This window comes from Dipteris shenzhenensis, chromosome 13, assembly GCF_047967505.1.
Source record: "Dipteris shenzhenensis isolate YYH24624 ecotype China chromosome 13, Dip_SZ_1.0, whole genome shotgun sequence".
In the NCBI taxonomy this organism is placed as follows: Eukaryota; Viridiplantae; Streptophyta; class Polypodiopsida; order Gleicheniales; family Dipteridaceae; genus Dipteris; species Dipteris shenzhenensis.
The window spans coordinates 920,001-934,949 of record NC_141608.1 but is presented as its reverse complement, the minus strand read 5'-3'; the positions used below and the strand labels follow the sequence as shown (position 1 = coordinate 934,949).

The 14,949-nt window shown below is 45.3% G+C and overlaps 1 protein-coding gene across 1 annotated transcript; it reads right to left on the bottom strand.

Moving 5' to 3' along the window:
• Positions 1-2,281: 2,281 nt before the first annotated feature.
• Positions 2,282-3,917, bottom strand: LOC147894899 (reticulon-like protein B2). The gene is made up of 6 exons (XM_087383513.1): positions 3,747-3,917; positions 3,452-3,656; positions 3,091-3,271; positions 2,861-3,002; positions 2,713-2,782; positions 2,282-2,566 (listed from the first exon to the last, which is right to left on the bottom strand). The coding sequence occupies exons 2-6, from the start codon at positions 3,633-3,635 to the stop codon at positions 2,397-2,399; spliced, it is 747 nt and encodes a 248-aa protein (XP_087239639.1). The 5' UTR covers positions 3,636-3,656; positions 3,747-3,917; the 3' UTR covers positions 2,282-2,396.
• Between the last annotated feature and the right edge of the window lie 11,032 nt (positions 3,918-14,949).

Below are 14,949 nucleotides of genomic sequence, written 5' to 3'. Positions count from 1 at the left end.
TGTTTCAAATTGTATCCATTTGGATCCACGTTGTTTGTTTTCTTGGAGAAAAATGATGTTTCATGCAACTAGGATTGGAGTCTTCTTGATATAGACTAGTTCGTATTTAGATAGGGATTCGTATTTAGATAGGGACCTTGTCCGTAACCATGGAATTGAGAAAGAGGCGCACTAGAAATAGACTCCTATGCTATCTATAGAAGGTGCCAATGAGAGGTATGCATGTATCACTATCAAGTGCCTTTTAAAAATACATGTCCTCAATTTAAAACATAAATTCACGTCCACATACATATGAGCATCCATTTGTACAAAGGCTTTCTATCAACATTCCCACTTGAGAAAGGCAGGCCTCAGCCTTTGCACAAGAGAGTCAAATGGCTCTTAGCTCCGTTGACAGCCTGACAAGTGTATCGAAAGTCCTTGGACTCCAACCCAAAGAAGTGATAAATTAACTTTCTCCCTACCCTCGATGCTTCCAAAAACTTACACAAGCACGAGTGGAATGTTCTCAGCCTAAGGAGTTCATATCAAACGTTGTCTCAGAACTATAAATCGCTCCAGTAATAGATTGGTAAAAACGGACTTTCAATCATACAACTTGAGATGGTTCCATGATACAACTTGAGATGGTGAATGATATGAATTTGCACAGCTGATCAGCTCAAAATGTCATGTTTACTTATAAATAGCACTAGGTTTTATTTGAAACCTTTCTTAGGCTAGTGGTATGGTAAGAGATGTAAAACCCACAAATATAATCTTACACCATCGTGGACGAAACTTATCTTGCCATGACAGGAAGCAAATATTCAAGTGAAACACCTCTAACAGAGCAAGAGAGCCACTGCACTTAAGTTCAACACAAGTGCAAAGTAATGCTGCTTCACGAGAGCAATAGCACAAGATTAGTTCTCAAAGATGTAATACAAGAGACATGTCAATACTGGAAGCATACATTTGACAATAACAGAGCAAATTGGAGTAGCACTTGATTTCAACAAGTGCAAAATAATGCTGCAATTCGCATTCGTCGTTCGGCCCGCATCTAATGTTATAAGAAAAAGATAGAACAAAATCTTAGAGATCTAATACAAGAGACAAGTCAATACTGAAGCAGCACACATTTAATATGCTCTCTCAATCAATGCCAAGAATGAGCACCTAGGCTTGCCAGAGAATATTGAAAAACAGATTCATTGTAAGGAATGGGGGATCAGGAGTCAAGACCCTATCTTTCTACCAATAACAGGGCCCTGCCACATGATCCAATACACTAACAAAAACAGATGCAAACAAATTGCCCAAACTCCATGGAACTAGCCAGACAAAACAAAGTGGTGGACCATTAGAACTTATAATGGCAGATAGCAAATGTGGCTCTCTTCAAAAGAAACCAACAATGTAAAAATGAGGATCCGCTCTCACAACCGAGAAGTGGCAGCAGGTACTGTGTTAACGCATCCCAAGGAGAAGGTGAACATGCAAACTCGGCCAGACAGGACCTTTCAGCACACCATGCAATATTAGCATTCCGTGAACTAATTGGAAATCAATGCACTATTAGCATATCCATCAATCCAAAAGATAACATAACGACTCTGAAACCCAAAATTCTATGGAGGTTTATTAGACATCAACAAATGTGGCAACAAATCCTCTCAATGCACCTACAACAATTTCCCTCCAGTAGACAAACAATATCATATTCCACAGAGAGAGAGAGAGAGAGAGAGAGAGAGTCACAAAACACCGTCTCCATTCAACGACCAGTCCACTGGCCACACAATCAGCACGCCAAGTCACAAAACACCGTCTCAATTTTCTGACAAGGCATGTTAGATGTAAGCTCTCCAAAACCCCTATTTACTGAGGAAGAGGAGAGCACAGGCACCTCAACATAATTATATCTTGCAATGCCAGCTACTGTTCTTGCTGTAAAACGAAATCAAGCCAACATGTAGGAAAACATATTTACTTATTGATTCCTTCACAAAACCCGAGGTAAACACACTACAATGGAAACAATGCACAAGCCTTTATTACCAATACCGTATTCATGTCAACAGAAGACTTGAGGCACAAATCTCTGAACCCAAAGTATAAGATGAAAACTATCCCTTGAAAGCTTCCAATCAACCCCAAATATCATAACTTAATAAATTTACTACCAAAACCATCCGCTACAAAGAGGGAAAGGAAGAAACAACAGCAACCTGTGCATTCCGTCAAGATTAACAACATCAACATTAAGAGGCCCTCCATGACTTGCAAAAAAAGCTAATGAAAACACAAAGGGCTCAATATCCTCTGCCGACAATTATGAATGGAGCATAGGTATATACATAATCCCGCCCTGAAGCACAAAGGAAAACCTCAAAACAAAATACCATTCTTCATTGTGCCTTCTTCTCCTTAACTGCAGCTCTAGGAAGCTTACTCAGAACTGCTGCATCAACCTTCCTATAGTGCTTGTGTGCCTCCTCAAAAGCAATTTTTGCATACGTCTCAATCTGATCTTCATATCTCTCATATATGGCTGGAACAGTGTGGGCAAGAACAACACCTGCAGAAAGCAGATGGAATAAATGTCAAGAATCGCCTCAGCCAGTTGATAGTATTATGCTTTCAACGTAACGACCTTGACAGACAACATGAGAATCTCTGGTTTGACTACCTATGGAAGATGGAGTAGGGATATTAAAATCTTACAAAGATATACCAACGTTAGAAAATGGAACCACCCACCAACGACGGATAAACCCCACAAGACTGCCGCTACCTGTTGTGCAATCCAATATCAATAGATGTACTATCAAAACATAAAACGCTAAGGGGCAGATTAATCATATGATAGCACCTTGAGAAATATCTTGAAATCCTTCCCAAGTGCAATATCATGCGCAACGGCCAGAACTCGATTAATCTCCTCGCGCAAAGCTAAAGCAAGGCTGGTGGCTGCCTCCGCAGAAAATTGCGGGTTCGGTAATGGGGGTGGAGATCTGCCATATCAAGTCGACCGATTATTTCTCAGATGGTCCAAGAATCACAACGTATCTAAGAAGAAGCTTCAAAAGACAGGCAAATTACCTGTTGAGAAAGACTGCAGCATTTGACCAGACAAAAAGAACAGCGAACGAGAGAAGAAGCAAGTTTGCCAAGATTGTTAGGAAGGTGTAGCCCGAGTGCTCAAACAATAAATATGTGACCGTGGCTCCGCCAAGTATTCCAGCAGACAAGAATTTGTCTCTCCACAGAAAAGCGTCAGCAGCTGGAAGTCAAGAGAGGTCAACATATAAGATCGGAAAGGGGAAGAGAAACACGCAGACACCTTGTGGTGAACTGACACACTATGGCGAAGTTCCTGGAGTGTGTACCCAGGCGCGAACGGCATGGAGCAGAAGCAACTGCCTAAGAACTTGCGAAAGCAGAGAAAAACAGCATTCCTCACGTTTTCCGCCGCCAAGGATCTGATGAAGGGGTCTCTGCCTATTAAACAAGCGGCTGGGTGCAAAGGAACGAGAAGTCTCCTCGGCGGCCTCAGAGGGTGTTGAAGCAGGCAAGTCCTCGAATTTGCCAGCTACGGCCTCCTCGACCGATTCCACGACGGAAGGCTCCGAATGCTCAGATGACATGGTGGCAAGCAAGGAGGCGATCTGCAGCACGCAGAGCAGCACGATCTACGTTTTAGAAACAGCGAATGAGAAAGAAGGAAAAGAGGCAGAGAAGAGAAGGGAGAGGCGTACCTAGGCAGACAGAGACGGACTGTGTTTGTTTTTGAGAGTGTCAACTAACAAGTTATGGTGTGTGTGTCAATGTGAGGGAACTAACACAAGTAATATCGTGGCAGCCACTCTTTGTGTTTCCTCTTGTTGTCATCACCCCTCCCAGACTTTAGGGTTGGATCTCTTCCCTTTTCCCATCTTCCCTGCACTTTCCCTCTTGCACACCTTCTGCACTCCACTTCAAATTCATAAGCAACCCAATGCATTGACTTTTGCCCCCCACGCTCTCACCAAAACGACTCACGGTCGTCACCCAATGAGAGGCACACGGGTGGAATGAGATGTTCACCCCATCTCGCAGCCCTACAACGTGAGTTGAGTTGGAGAAACAACTCACGGTCCAGTTTTGAGAATCCCTTGGCACCCTTGCCCATCTCCATTGAGCTCTCTGACAAGCCAATCACATTGCAAAGGGGGAAGATGGATGTGCGTAAAAATTCTAAGCCTATGACATTGGGCGGGCAATTGGTGTGAAGTGCAACTTCTTGGTCTAGTTTGCAAGTAAAAATCATTGAGAAAAGATTTTTTATAGGTGACAATGAAAATGTTGCGGGTTCATTGTATATAGTTTACATTTTCAGTGGATACTTCTGCTACAAGAGCCAAAGAAGAAGGGACCTTACATATATGTATATATGTATACCCTTTTTCTCTTCTAAGGCACACCTTTGTAGTTCCTATGCCCCACTTACCTCCCCTAATCCCACTCCTCCAATGCAAAATCCTCCTTCAGAATCATGCATTTCTTTCATTTTGGCTATGCCATCTACTTACAAACTAATTAGAACATTCACACTCAGTTTCACTTTGAGACCCTCAAAATGGACTTTCAAATCTACAATGGAATTTCATAGCCTCCCATTGGCTGGCTAGAGATCTTTGCATCGCACTCATAAGGTAGGCAAGAGGGAAATCACAAGGGAGTCCCTTCTTTCAAGGAGAGGTTAAAAGCGACCTTGGCCTGGTAGCTTTGCAAATCAACGCCTCTCAACATGACAACACTTGAACCAATGTCTATCTACTCTAACCTCTTATCATACTATATGGCACCCTCCCACCTTGCCTCCAATTGGCTTATAGCAACATGCTCGTATTCCCTTCCCTTTGCCCATCCCTTCGCTTTGCATTGGTATGGCTTATAGGAAGTGTGCATTCATGTATAACTAAGTGAGAGAGAGAGAGAGAGAGAGAGAGAGAGAGAGAGAAGGGGGGGGAGCAAAGAGTGTGGGATTGTGTTTATCCTTTGAGCAAAATCACTCAAATAATCGAGCAAGATTATAGGGAGTGCACTAAATAGATTATGAAAAGCCCACATCAAAGAAGGGGCGCAGTTTAAGCTTTTTCAAAACTTTGGTTTAAAAAGGTTGCATAGTATTTTAACCAAAGTAAGGGAATGGCCCATTTTTCTAGAAAATCCTTTTTTTGTGAATCAAGGTGGTGCAAGCTTTTGTAGATACCCTTAACCCGTCAGGTAGTAAAAAGCTTACAAAAGTTTGGAGCTTTTGTATATACCCTTACCCTTCAATTAGCTTTAAATCTTGCAAAAGCTTTCAAATTTTTCAAGCTTTTGCCTTCCTTCCACCTCAAAAGGGGCCTTGCAATTAGCTTTAAAATTAAATGAGGGTACAACCAAAGACCCCAAACTCTCAGCCATTATCTTCAATGGCACCAAAGACCACCTAGCCCTTAGCCATTATCTCAGATGGCCAACCGCACATAAGGATTCGAGAAGGATTCTTACCCATTATCTCAAAGTCCACTTAACCCTTAGCCATTATCTAAAATGGCACATTAACAATTCCATGAGCTTATATCATATGTCCACTTTGACTTGAGTTCAAACATTACTTGTTGCTAAGCATGGGAGCACAATCTAACAAGATTTTAGAGAGTGCCCTAAATAGATTTAAGACCACATAAGCCTTAGCCATTATCTTAAATAGCACATTAAGGATTTAGTAAGCTTATATCTTGTGTCCATTTTGGCTTGAGTATAGACATCACTATTGAACTTGAGAGTACAACCGAGCATTGTGCAGTGAATAGATAAAGAAAAACCCACAACAAAGAAGGAGATTTCAAAACCCTTGTTTGAAACGGTTGCATATTCTTTTCACCAAAGTAAGGGAATGGCCCATACTTTTACAAAATCCCTTTTTTTAGGAATCAAGGTGCCCCAAGTTTTCGTAGATACCCTTAACCCTTCAGTTAGCAAAGCTTACAAAAGTTTGGAGATACTCAACCTTTTGTATGTACCCTTACCCTTCAATTAGCAAAGCTTACAAAAGCTTGCAAAAGCTTTCAAACCCTTTTGAGGTCTTGCAAGCTTTTAGCTTCCTTCCACCTAAAAAGGGGCCTCACAATTGGCTTTAAGAGTATATGAGGGTACAACCAAAGAACACCTAACCCTTAGCCATTATCTCAAATGGCACATAAGGATTCCATGAGCTTAGATCCTATGTCCACTTTGACTTCACACATTACTTATTCAACGTGGGAGGACAAAGTTGACATTATTTTTCTTGTTTTTGTCTTGTAAGGCATACATGTGTGACATTTTCTCACTTGTAGATTTGTAAAATCCTCCTTGTGCCACAAAGTTCTCACACTCTTTCATTTGCTACAATGGCTTGTACCAACCCACTTGCACTAGTAGAAGGAAGACTTTAACAACTATAGCAAGACAAAAAGTGTCAACTCCACAGCTTCTGAAATTTGGACTCAAATCAAAAGGAGGAACATGATCTCTGCCCCAAATTTGGCTTTCCTTAAATCCCCATGGATATAATCAAGATCATTGTATTAAAGAAAATATTTCTTTAATGGGTTTATTATATATCTTCGAACTTACCAACCAATTACTCTACTCAGTTCTTGGGATATCTCATGGTCATGTTTTGAGTTCATCTCTTCATCTGCCTTGTTCTTAGATATTGTACTCATTGGCTATGTGCTTTAGAGTTTTGTTTGTCTCTTTTCTTTCATGTAAACTTCAGATAGCGTTTTAACCCAATATTCCTCTTCAAATAGTAATCCTTTAAAATATTTTTAGTTAAACACGTCAAGACCAATGATTGTCTTCCTATGAAATAGAGTATTGTGTTTATGTGTTTCAATCTATGCATATTCGATATATAATACTAGTCATCATTATCATTTCTCTACCTACTATGCCTAACTTGTGTATGATAAGTATGATAAAGATGGAGCAAGGCAATGTATATGTCATTATGGATTGTATTTTGTCTATCCTCTCCTTCATGGTAAACATATGAAATTTTCATAGACACTTGAAATATTACTTGCAAAAATGAATGTTATAAAGCAAACTTAGAGCTTGCCCCTTTTCATAGGTCTTCAATTCGTATGTGTAGCCATCTAAAAAAATATATAAGGATTGCTCAAGGTCGACCAACTCACTTGCTATCATCCCAACAAACATAAAATTCAGTACTTTCTACATTTATCTAGCCTAGATCACAAGCTTCTCTACCAATGCATGATTGCTACCTTTTTTCCAACAATCCCATGTTGAGTAGCAATGTTGCTTTTTTATCCTGATTGTCAATGTAATATCCTTTTTGAATCTACCCCTATACAAATAATCGATAAATGGAATCTTTATAGCCATACTTATCTTCATTCCCTGCTATGCTTAGCTATGCTTAGTTTATAATCAAACAACCCCCAAATGCCCCAACTTACTCATGCTAATAACTGTTACTATTCTTCTTAGAAAGCAACTTCCAAAACTATCTTGTTGAACTAATATAAGCAAATATGGACACCATTGCTCTTTATTGAGTAAGCATTGATAATAACTAGTCATGCTAGTGCAATATCAAGTCAATTGCTTGATCTCAAGCATAAAGTACCATTCTCATCAACTTGTTCAAAACTTATGCTTTTGACAAAAGGAGGAAACCTGGAGTATATATCATAGAGTACCAATGAAGCGATCACTAGCTATTTTCATACCCCCTCACAATATAGTCTTGTCCACACACCTTGGTCATGCTTCAATTTCAATCATCCACTCATATCATCTATGGCAATAACAGCCTCAAGGTACATTAGTCTATTTGTTGTTTACCATTCCACCATAAATCTCGTAGTGGAGGGTGCTTGATAGTGTGCAAAGTATAAGATCTCATTAGTCACATTTAGAGTTGCATACATAGAGTTTGGTTAAATCCTTCCTTAGTAGAATTTCAATCTAGAACTCTATGGTAATCTTGCCAAATTTTATGTAATGAGATTCCCAAAAAACAAGTCAAATCATTCCCTCATTTGAGGACCACGTGGACCCATCCCTCAACTTCTTCACATTTGGATAATTAGAGAAAGGTATCTACCAACATTTCCTTTATTTAGTCCAACAAACTTTCACCCCCCCATATCAAGGTAGTATGTCTCTTCTTTATTTATATAAGCCTACTCTCCCACATATTGGTACCAATTACTTTGAGCCCTACATATAGGAGTGCTTTTTAATGACATTCTTTTTGGTTCTCTAGTCCCTAACAAAACATGTTCGTAATAGGATTTGATACGCAGATGTCTCTTCTTTCCACGTAAATGCTTAGTGCAATCTTCTTTCTAGTCAATATAGACTATGTATATGCTCATAATCGTTTGTTGTTACTCCTACATCCTTCAAATTTCTCAATCATAGCATCAATACCATTGCAATCTTCTTTCCTAGTGATTCTCAACTACCCATATGTTCATAATTGTTTGTTATCACTCTTGCATCCTTTCAATTTCGCAATCACTGCATTATAGTCATTGCATGGTCATGAACATCATTCATTATGACTTCTTTCTGCACCCTCAAATAAAATTAGATTTGTGTCTCTTCTACCTTTTGGATGATCTTGTATTTCCCCTTAGATCTGGGAAAGATTATGGAAATAAACCCTTTTTTATCTGGGACCACACTTGGATGTTTGGATTTTTCAAAAAATTGAAAGATGAGGGCATTTATTTTGGACTTAGCTTGATGGTTCAGCTATGAACATGTCATTTTCAAATCTTATCCAACCTATTCTTCAGCAATTTTATGATTATTTGTATTTAGGTGCACACTAGAAATTTTCTAATTAATTGTATTTGGGGTGCACATTAGCAATTATTTATGTTTTATCTACATAAACTTGAAGTTATGATTGCTAAGTAATTTCAAATTCTTGAAAACTTTTAGCTTGCTGGAAATTCTCTTCTCTTGAAGATGAGAATGCTGTGTAGGAAGTGATGCTTTTGATATGCATGGGAAGAGGCTTAATCGCCCATTAAACCTGGAGGACATATGAAATTTTCTAAAAAAATAATTAGGAATAATCTAGACAATAATCAAGATGAGACACAAAGCTGAATCTAAAATATAAGAAATTAACCTTAAAGATCATGAACATAATCAAATCAAATCAAGTAAGGTCAAAAAATTTCAAGAAGTTTGTTGGCTCTTTCCCACCACGGCTTAGGAAGAGCAGGGTATTCTCAGTATGGAGGGTTCGGAGGCTTTTTATCACCTACAGATATACCGATGTTGTCGTTTGTAGTATAAGTGTAGCTTAGGATCTCGAGTCGTATTCCAGTGAGAGACGTAGGCTTAAGTGTGGTAAGCAAACATAGTGCAGGCATGTGTGAAAGGAACGTGCATCATCATGGTTGGGGCAATGAAGGCTTTCACCTTCATTGGGGGTTGAAGGGTTTAGGAGGAGTTTCAGGGTTAGGGGGAGGTTCCAAGGTTTAGAGAGAGGTTCCAGAGTTTAGAAGAGGTTCAAGCGTTAGAAGGAGGATCCAAGGTTCAAGGTAGAGTACATGGTGGAGAACTCGTCTCCCTCGTAGATCATGGAGGTCAAGGGTTGAGGAACTAAGGGTTTAGGGGGAGCATAGGAGTCGGAGAGGAAGAAGGTGTAAGAGCATGGGGGGAACGGAGAGAGAGGAGAAGGGAGGAGGAAGGAGGAGGAGAAGAGAGAGGAGAAGGGAGGAGGAGGAGGAGGAGGAGGAGGAGGAGGATGGAGGAGGGAGGAGGAGGAGGAGGAGGAGAATGGAGGAGGAGGAGGAGGAGGGGGGAGGAGGAGAGGGAGTGGATGCATTGCAAGGGTGGAGGAGAGGGGAGCAGGAGTTGCAAGGTTAGGACATGCTTTTGGACGTGGACTACAAGGAAGCATGGACACTCGAAGACAATTGCTTAGAATACCACAGTAGAACTCAACACAATGCCCCAAAAGAGTATGGGCTTCATTCCATTTTGGGGTATTTATACAAGTTGGAGAGCTTCTCTCTCTGCATGTAGGAATTGTAAGACATTGTCTCTCTACATATAGAACTTGCATATAGGAGTTGCATGTTGCATGTAGGACTTGCATGTTTCATGTAGGAGTTGCATGTAGAACTCGCATGTAGGACTTGCATGTTGCATGTAGAACTCACACATAGAACATGCATGTAGAAATCGCATCATGTAGGACTTGCATGTAGGAATCGCATGTAGGACTTGCATGTAGAACATGCATGTAGGAGTTGCAAGTAGAAGATGCATGTTGAGGATTGCTAAGAGAGATTATTCCTAGCCTTATGCAAGTACAAGCGGAGCTTTGTTGCTACTCTACACACACATTCTGTACTACCTAAGTCCATGTTGGCACAGAGACAACATACTCTCGAATCCATTTTATTACCTGTCCTTGGGTTATGGCTTATTATGATCATGGAGTTGGGATGCCATGGGTGTAATCCAATGACTGTGGAACTTGTGTTGTGCCAGTCGATCTTTGTGTAAAGCCTTGGCACCATACAATTTTCGCTCTATTTCCAAGTAGCCTATATCCACCATTTGTTCAAACAGTGATATCTGGCATGCTTCTAAGAAGATGACTCTTTGATAGAGTCGTCTTGTAATCTGAGCATCGATCTATTCATTGGGATTGAAATTGAGTGGAGGTAAATGGTGGTCGATGTGGCTAAGGACCTTCAGAATGTATTCCAATGTTTTGCAGAAGATTGCACTTTGGCACGAAGGATGCGGTTAATGTTGCCGCACATTATTTGCTCATGCTATTGAAGTGCTCAGATTAGTGTGCCTTGGATATTCCATTCTACACCAAAATATGGCTCGATCATTGGCCAATTAATGGTGAGATCTTCACCCAAAGTGTGTATGTTGGCTTCCCATTTGTGACGTCGTGGAACTGCATAAAACTTGGGATGGGTTCTGAGACATGGAGGTGCACGCAGCTACTCTTTCAAGAAGATTACATCAAAGGGCTTGGGACGGTGCCTATCAGGTTGGGGATCCAACTTGCTTACTCAATCGTCACTAATTTGATGCTGAAGAACAACGTTGGTAGGGAAGTTGTCCAGGGTCCATCCACCTCGAGATTTCATATCAGGATATTTGCTCCAAAAATCCTTGATGGGGTTACTGGGAAGTGGTATCACATCTAAATCATACCCATCATTGGAATTTGGCATGGGAGTGCGAATTGGATTATCCAGATCCTGATATTCAAAATCAAATACTGGATCATTTTCTACTAATGGCAACACAAGTAGTGTCGGAGGTGATGATGAGGCAGGGAGAGAATCTAGGGACATGAGGGAGAGATATGGAAGAGGGTTAGTTGTGGAAGGGGGAGTAGAGGGGAGGGGGGGAAGAACTGGGAAAATGGTTTGAGCAGCTTGGTAATCCTCGAGGGTAGGATTAGCAAGGGAAGGGAAGAAGCTAGGTGTGAGGGACTCATAAGTTTGTGACTATTGGGTTAGTTGAAAGTGGTGAGAGGCATGAGCAAAGAGACGATAAAGGGAGTAGATGTTAGGCTAGAGCTTAGGGAAGGTTAAGAGGGTGGTCCGCAAGGGCAAGTGAGGTTATGAGGTTGGCATAGAAAGTGGTTAGATATGGGAAGTTGGATGTGAGATAGGCCTTTCGACACTTCTTTTTGTTGGTGCAATCAGCTAACTGCAAGGGTGGGATGTTGGTTATGTCATGCCTTACAAATAATAGTGATGGCCTTTATGGCAATGGCAACAAACCAACAATAACCCTGAGGGGAGGACTACCCATGAGGCATACATATGTGATGAGAGCATCCATCGTGAGTGCTATAAACCTGGCATGTGTAGACATGCAGAAGATATTTTTCTCATCTTCGGACAAGTCTTGGCAAATTATGAGCAGAGTTTTGGTCCCTATGGAATGTTCCCATTTGATTGTTGGTCCCTATGGAATGAGCAAGAAAGCAAGGACGATCAAGAGAGCAAGGAAGGAAGAGCAAGAAAGCAAGAAAGAGCAAACTTACAAACTTTTTCCAGGTACTTGCAAACTTTTTTTTCTAGTTTCTTTTTTAAAATTTGAAGAGAGAGGAACTAGAGAGAGAAAGGTTCAGGGGAGGAGAAGAAGAGGATGGAGGGAAGGGAGGAGGAAGGGAGGCAGAGGGTGGGGCTGAGTAGAGGAAGGAAAGGAGGAGGGAGGGGGGGAAGGGAGACTGTGTCTCCCATGGAAGGAGGAAGGGGGGAGGAGGAAGGGGGCGCTGGCGGCCTGGAGGGGAGGAAGGGGGCTGGCGGCAGCAGCTGCCAGCTCGGGGCGAAGAGGGAGGTGGGTGGGACGGGGGGCTGGCGCAGCGGGTGGGAGGGAGGGCTAGGAGGGAAGCGGGTGGGAGGGCGGGCTGGCGGCCGCGCCACCAGCTCGGGAGCGGGGAGGGGGTTGGGTGGGAGGGGTGAGAGGGGTAGCAGGAGCGAAGGGGGTGGGAGGGGGGGCTGGCGGCTGCGGCCGCCAGCTCGGGGGCGGGGAGGGGGTTGGGTGGGAGCGGCTGAGAGGGGGGCCGGGGAGGGCAGTGGGTGGGGGGTGGTGGGAGCGGCTGAGAGGGGGGGGCGGGGAGGGCGGGGGGTGGGAGCGGTTGAGAGGGGGGGGGCTGGCGGGAAGGGGGGGTGTGGGGAAGAGGGAGGGGGAGAGCTGGGGGTAGCGAAGGGGGGGGAGGCTGAAGAGGGGGGGGGCTGGCGGCCGCGGCCGCCAGCCCGGGGAGGGGTTGGGTGGAAGGAAAGGGGGTGAGAGGAGGGGGGGGGGCCTGGCGGCCGCGGCCGCTAGCCCGGGGCAAGGGGGGGTGGGAAAGGGTGAAGGAGGGGGGTGGGTGGGGGGTGGTGGGAGGTGTTGAGAGGGGGGGGGCTGGCGGGCGCGGCCGCCAGCCCAGGGGAAGGGGGGGTGTGGGGAAGAGGGAGGGGGAGGGCTGGGGGTAGCGAAGGGGGGGGAGGGTGAAGAGGGGGGGGGGCTGGCGGCCGCGGGGGGGGAGGGTGAAGAGGGGGGGGGGGGCTGGCGCCCGCGGCCGCCAGCCCGGGTGGGAGGAAAGGGGGTGAGAGGAGGGGGGGGGCTGGCGGCCGCGGCCGCCAGCCCGGGGAGGGGGTTGGGTGCGAGGAAAGGGGGTGGGAGGGGTTGAGAGGAGGGGGGGTTGGCAGCCGCGGCCGCCAGCTCGGGGGCGGGGAGGGGGGTGGGTGGGAGGTGGTGGGAGGGGTTGAGAAGGGGGGGGGGTTGGCGGCCGCGGCCGCCAGCCTGGGGGAAGGGGGGGTGTGGGGAAGAGGGAGGGGGAGGGCTGGGGGGTCGCGAAGGGGGGGAGTGTGAAGAGGGGGGGGCGCTGGCGGCCGCGGCCGCCAGCCCGGGGAGGGGGTTGGGTGGGAGGAAAGGGGGTGGGAGGGGCTGGGGGTCACGAAGGGGGGGGTGGGGAAGGGGGAGCGCTAAGAGGGGGAGGGGGAAGGGTGAAGAAGGGGGGAGCGCTGAGAGTAGGAGGGGACTGGCGGCCGCGGCCGCCAGCCCGGGGAGGGGGTGGGAGGGGTGAGAGGGGTTGAGAGGAGGGGAGGGGGCTGGCGGCCGCGGCCGCCAGCCTGGGGAAGGGTGGGTGGGAAAGGGGGGAGGGCTCGACGGGGTTGGGAAGGAGGGGGGGGGAGGGTTGAGAGGGCAAGGGGGTGGGAGGGGTTGAGAGGAGGGGAGGGGGCTAGCGGCCGCGGCCGTCAGCCCGGGGGGAAAGGGAGGGAGAGCTCGGGCGGGTCACCAAGGAGGGGGGGGCGAGGGTTGAGAGGGGGGCAAGGGGGCGGGACGGGTTGAGAGGAGGGGGGGGGCTGGCGGCCGCGGCCGCCAGCCCGGGGGGAAAGGGAGGGAGGGCTCGGGGGGGTCGCCAAGGAGGGGGGGGGAGGGTTGAGAGGGGGGCAAAGGGGTGGGAGGGGTTGAGAGGAGGGGGGGAGTGGGGAAGAGGGTGGGAGGGTTGGGGGGGTCACGAAGGGGGATGGGGAAAAGGGGGGAGGGTTAAAAGGGGGTAGGGGGAAAAAGGGGTAGGGGAGGAAGGGGTTAGGCGACGGGAGAGGGGGAAGGGTAGCAGGAGGGGAGGGGGAGGGGTCGACTGGGGGATTTTGGGGAAGGAGGGGGGGGAGGGGAAGGGAGGGGTCGAGGGAGGAGTTTTGGCGGCGGAGGGAGGGGAGGGAAGGGGAAGGGAGGAGAGGGCTGAGGAGAGGGATGGATGGAGGGAGGGAGGGAGGGAGGGGAGAGGAAGGAGAGAGAGGAGAGAGAGAGGGAGAGGAGAGGAGGGAGCAGAAGGAGAGAGAGGGGAAAGGAGGATTTGACTTACTATCATGAGCAAGAACGACAAATAAGATTTGACTTACGAGAAGAATGAAAAGGACTTACGAGAAGAATGAAAAGGACGAGAAGAATGAAAAGGACTTACGAGAATGAAAAGGACTTACGAGAATGAAAAGGACTTACGAGAATCGAGAAGAATGTTAAAGAAAGTATCAAGAAGAATGTTGAACACAAATTTGAATTCAAAAGGAACGTATGAGAAGAAAGTATAAGAAGAATGTTGAACACAAATTTGAATTCAAATTTATAATGAATTCAAATTTCCCTCTCTTTTTTGAAAATTCAAATTTATGCGTAGGAGGAGTGGGCTAGTTTTAACTCTCTCCTCATTTCATTGAAGCAACCAAGAGTGAAAGAGAAAGGATAAGCGGAGCCTTACTTTTTTCACTTTTTCCAGGTACTTGCATTCTTTTTTATTCGTCTTGTAATTCTTTTTCTTTACTTACAATTCTTTTCAATTAGTTTCTTGTTAAGGTTTTTGAGTTCTATTTCTTAAAATTCGTATTGTAATTCTTTTTCTTTACTTATAATTCTTTT

Bases quoted from the DNA above. Each gene is read 5' to 3' on its own strand.
- LOC147894899 (XM_087383513.1), bottom strand. From the start codon at position 3,635: ATGTCATCTGAGCATTCGGAGCCTTCCGTCGTGGAATCGGTCGAGGAG. The intron at 3,272-3,451 runs GTGAGGAATGCT...CTTGACTTCCAG, and splicing joins GATCCTTGGCGGCGGAAAAC to CTGCTGACGCTTTTCTGTGG. The intron at 2,783-2,860 runs GTGCTATCATAT...ATTGCACAACAG, and splicing joins ATTTCAAGATATTTCTCAAG to GTAGCGGCAGTCTTGTGGGG.